This window comes from Pundamilia nyererei, unplaced genomic scaffold (genome assembly GCF_000239375.1).
Source record: "Pundamilia nyererei isolate P.nyererei 1_Seehausen unplaced genomic scaffold, PunNye1.0 scaffold01063, whole genome shotgun sequence".
In the NCBI taxonomy this organism is placed as follows: Eukaryota; Metazoa; Chordata; class Actinopteri; order Cichliformes; family Cichlidae; genus Pundamilia; species Pundamilia nyererei.
In genome coordinates this window covers 1-4,084 of record NW_005188464.1, presented here as the reverse complement: position 1 = coordinate 4,084, position 4,084 = coordinate 1, and the positions used below count along the sequence as shown (strand labels likewise).

The 4,084-nt window shown below is 37.4% G+C and overlaps 1 protein-coding gene across 4 annotated transcripts in view; it reads right to left on the bottom strand.

Annotated features, from left to right (window-relative positions):
- The window catches only part of LOC102200487 (myelin-associated glycoprotein-like), a 17,130-nt gene extending 13,664 nt beyond the window's left edge, over positions 1-3,466 (bottom strand). Inside the window, exons 1-7 of one of the 4 annotated variants that reach the window (XM_005755197.1) lie at positions 3,384-3,466; positions 3,110-3,175; positions 2,549-2,932; positions 1,277-1,603; positions 897-1,157; positions 652-727; positions 53-518 (exon numbers count right to left, since the gene is read on the bottom strand). In XM_005755197.1, the coding sequence (XP_005755254.1) occupies positions 398-518; positions 652-727; positions 897-1,157; positions 1,277-1,603; positions 2,549-2,932; positions 3,110-3,175; positions 3,384-3,396 (1,248 nt within the window). In that variant the 5' untranslated portion in view covers positions 3,397-3,466 and the 3' untranslated portion in view covers positions 53-397. Of the gene's footprint in view, positions 1-52; positions 519-651; positions 728-896; positions 1,158-1,276; positions 1,604-2,548; positions 2,933-3,109; positions 3,176-3,383 lie in introns of those variants that run through there. The other 3 variants (XM_013908073.1, XM_005755195.1, XM_005755196.1) reach the window with 3 other exon arrangements.
- Positions 3,467-4,084: the final 618 nt, after the last annotated feature.

Genomic DNA, 4,084 nt, shown 5'->3' with positions numbered 1-4,084 from the left:
CACACACACACACACACACACACAAAACACATCATTATAGACATTTCATTTTGTTATTAAAACACTGTTGTCAGTGACCTTGAACACAGTAGCATCTAAAAGCACAACCCTGTCTAGTTTCCTATCATCTATATTTATTAACCAGTGATCCCTTATATGTGCTGAGGCAGTTCTAGTATGAACTGGTCTAAAAGCATGCTTTCCTAATATGAATAATCTGAGTGAGACAAGCAACCAGTTAAGCTCTGGTGGTATACATTTTGAGCCAGTATGGCCATTATTTTATTTAATAATTTGACTAAAAATATTTGAACACCACACTATAAAGAAATCTACAAACATCCTAAATTCTTGTTAACCAACTCTTAAGCGTTAAAAAATAGTTTCATATTGTATTTTAAACTGGAGTTTCCCCTCCTCTTGCGACTTGCATAGACTTTAGTTGTTCAGTTGTTAAGTAAGTGTTCATTTGGCAAATTCCTATCTCTGATTTGTTGGAGCGTCTTGATCTGAAGCAGCTGAAATAAAAACAAACAAACAATAAAAAAAGCTTTAGTTTCTGTTTGGTTTGGCAGTGATGAACTATAAAGATCCATGAAATGTAGCCCACACACACTAAAAATGAGAATATCACAGAAAGATTTGTCTCACCACTCAAAGATGGCCAGTGTGATCACAAGCACTGTGATTCCTGCAGTCTGCAGTAGAGCAAAGAGACCAACACCACCTGAATGTTCAAACAAAAGATTTTAAAGTTTGCCTTCCTGAAGAAAAGTCGAACAATCAGCAATCACAAAGATTCTTTAAAAGTGTCATAGACAAGACAACAATAATTCATAAACAGGAATGCCAAATGCCTCTTTGCATTCAGTTGAATGAATACTGGTTAACATTACCTTCAGTATTCACACAAATTTCTCCTGATGTCTGATTACCCAGATCATTAGTGGCCACACAGTAATAAACTCCTCCATCTGTTACATTGAAGCTGTAAATCTCTCCTTCAGATACTTTCACAGCTCCATCTCTGCTCTTCTTGAACCAGGTGAAGCTGATGACTGGCGGTTTGGCTTTACTATAACAAGCTAGGTTCACCTGACTGCCTGCTGGCACTGAACCTGAAGGGTTGATAAATGCTGTGGTTTCTTTGGGGAGCACTGGAAAAAAAGGGGGTAAATAGCTCTAATACGGATTCCTATTATCCATTATAAACATTTAATATTCCATTACTCATAGTTTACTCACAGGATCCATAAAAACACTATGATTGTCTTACATGAAACACTGAGAGTCTCTTCTGTCTCTGCTGTCTTGGTGTCGTTTCCTTGGTTCACAGGATATCTGGCAGAGCAGCTGATCTTCTTTCCATCATGTGTGTCTGACAGAGTGATGTTCTGCTGGATTTTAGTTGTAGAGCTTCCATCTGTGTTTTGCTCTATTTTGTTGTGAGAGTCTTGTTGGAGATTCCAGGTGAGTTGAGGAGGAGAGTGTGGACAGGGAGTGAGAGCTGAGCAGGTTATAGTGACAGACTCCTTCTCCTTCAGATCACCTGGGATTGTAATATTGGGCCTCCAAGGAGAATCTGTGGTTTGAAATGATATATCTATATAAACAACACAGATCATCAAGTCACGAAGAGGTAATTTAGCTCTGGTAAGACATGTGAACACTGAAGTCTGTGGGTATGAATATAACAGCAGCAGAAAAATCACAAACCTTTTTTCCAAAAAAACAGAAATGCTCTAGAGAATGCAAAGGAAAAACACCATGCAATGAATTGGAAGTAATCTTTACTTTAAATACTTAAGGTTTTCTAGTTTCTTAATTTCTCTAATAATCATTAATGGCATAGGCACAGGAACACTTCTGAAAACCACTTTATTTTGCTGGCTCTATCTTTTTCACCTATCTCTATCTCCTGTTCTCCATAGGCATCCTCTCAGTCTCCATGATTGTAATAAACAATCAGTTTAAAAATTCAGCTGTCTTTTCTCCTAGACATCTCCATACCTGCACAGGTATCTGAACCGGCCACATTTCCACTCTTCATAAGTGCCCTACCGGTACAGACTACAATTGTGCTACACTCTAACCTGTTCACATGCTTAACTTTCTTTGGAGAAACATAGGTTGCACTAAATGGTCTTTTTAGCATGAAAATGTCAAACCACAGTGTCTAAACAGTGCAATAACAGAATGTCTCTGTAGCAAAAAAGTGCTTAACTGCTACAGTTTAAGCCTGTGTTGTTCTGAAACAAACAAAAAAAACAAACAAAAAAACCCAAGAATATTACTTTAAAGTAACTTTGTTTTCCTCTCGTCACATTAATTAAATAAAGGATGTAAATGTTTTGCAGATCATATCATTCTAATTTTATTTACAGCTTTTGATGGAATTATGGAAATATAAATATATGTATATTCAGCTGTCAGTCTGGATACTCATTATGATAGTATTGTTAATTTTGGTCTCCACAGACATATATGTAAGTTCATGAAGAGCGATTATTAAAATATTGAACTATAAACTAATTAAAAAAATCTTTACCTCTGACTGTTATTTGAAGAGGATCACAATGAGCTGTCGCCTTGAATGGTTCACTCTCTACTCTGAAGAAGTATGTGTCTGTGTATGTGGTGGTTAAATTAGAAAACAGAGTGGTGCAGTCTCTCTGACTCAGGTTCCCAGTAATACTCATTGGATAGATGTTAACTGCTCCACTACTGTTGTAGATCACATTGTTTGGATAAATGACAATTCTGGAATCCTTTTTTATCCACACTCCAACGATTTTTCTTGTGCTCTTAAACTTCTGTTCATCTTTGAGTCTGAAGCTACATGGGATTTTCAAACAAGATCCACTCAGTGCTTCCAGCTTCTTTGGTGCAGTTATGAAGAGGTCTGCTTCATCAGGGCAGTCAGCCAAAGCATCTGTAAATACAGCATTATAGACATTTTTCCCCTCCGTTTAACAGTGTGTGCTGATATTTTTCAATCAGGGAATGAGCAGATGGCTCCATCTATAATGGTCTTTTGGCATAATTCTAAATTAGAGTAGAGTATAAATTACCCCTATAATATCTTTGAATAACTGAATAAACAGCTCACCTGGAACAAAGAGGACAATCAGTATCATGCCAACTTTCACCATGTTCATAGACAGAATCTTGTTCCCTGGGTTGGCAGAAAACTTGTTAATTTAATAATATAACTACACAAAAACTATAAATAAAAATGAAACTATAATAACTCGTGTTTTCGTGACTACAAGTAAAGCACTAGTAAACACAATAATGTCTCTGTCAGTACGGTAAAAGAAAAACAACAGAATAAGTTTCAGTATCACAAAACTAAGAAATAAAAGCACAAAATATTTTCTTACCTAACGAGTTCATGTCAGGTCTTTTTTAGCAGAATTCTAATAACCCAACTGAACTAATTTTTGTCATGTCAGAAATGAGGAAGTATAAAGATACTCACTGACAACAAGTGTGAAACAGTCAGTGTTATGCTTCCTGCTTAACATGCAAAAGAGGAAGTCAGAGTCTAAAATGACTTGTCCACCCTGCAAGACATCTTAGACTCCTTAAATGCCCTTAAGTTAAACCTGGTGCAGCGGGAATTATAATTACAGCAGACCCGCTGGAGCGGCATTTGAAGATGCTGCAGCATAAAACCAAGGTGCAGAGAGCCCTGTTATAGGTTGTGACTGAATTAAAATGTATGTTGCTATCTTCTTTTGGAGCTGCCAGCAACACGCCTCCCCGCTGCTGCCTGCCCTCTTCCCTCCTCTTCTGCCTCACGAGCACCCTGTGCCTGCTGCAGACAAGTTTTCTGAAGAGCTGGACAAGAGCGGAGGATTTCTGACACAATGTGCTCTCATTTTCAGGCAGAGGCTCCGAGGAGCCTTTTTGAACAGCCTGAAATGTGAGTTGGCAATACAGGGAGTGCAGAATTATTAGGCAAGTTGTATTTTTGAGGAATAATGTTATTATTGAACAACAACCATGTTCTCAATGAACCCAAAAAACTCATTAATATCAAAGCTGAATGTTTTTGGAAGTCGTTTTTAGTTTGTTTTTA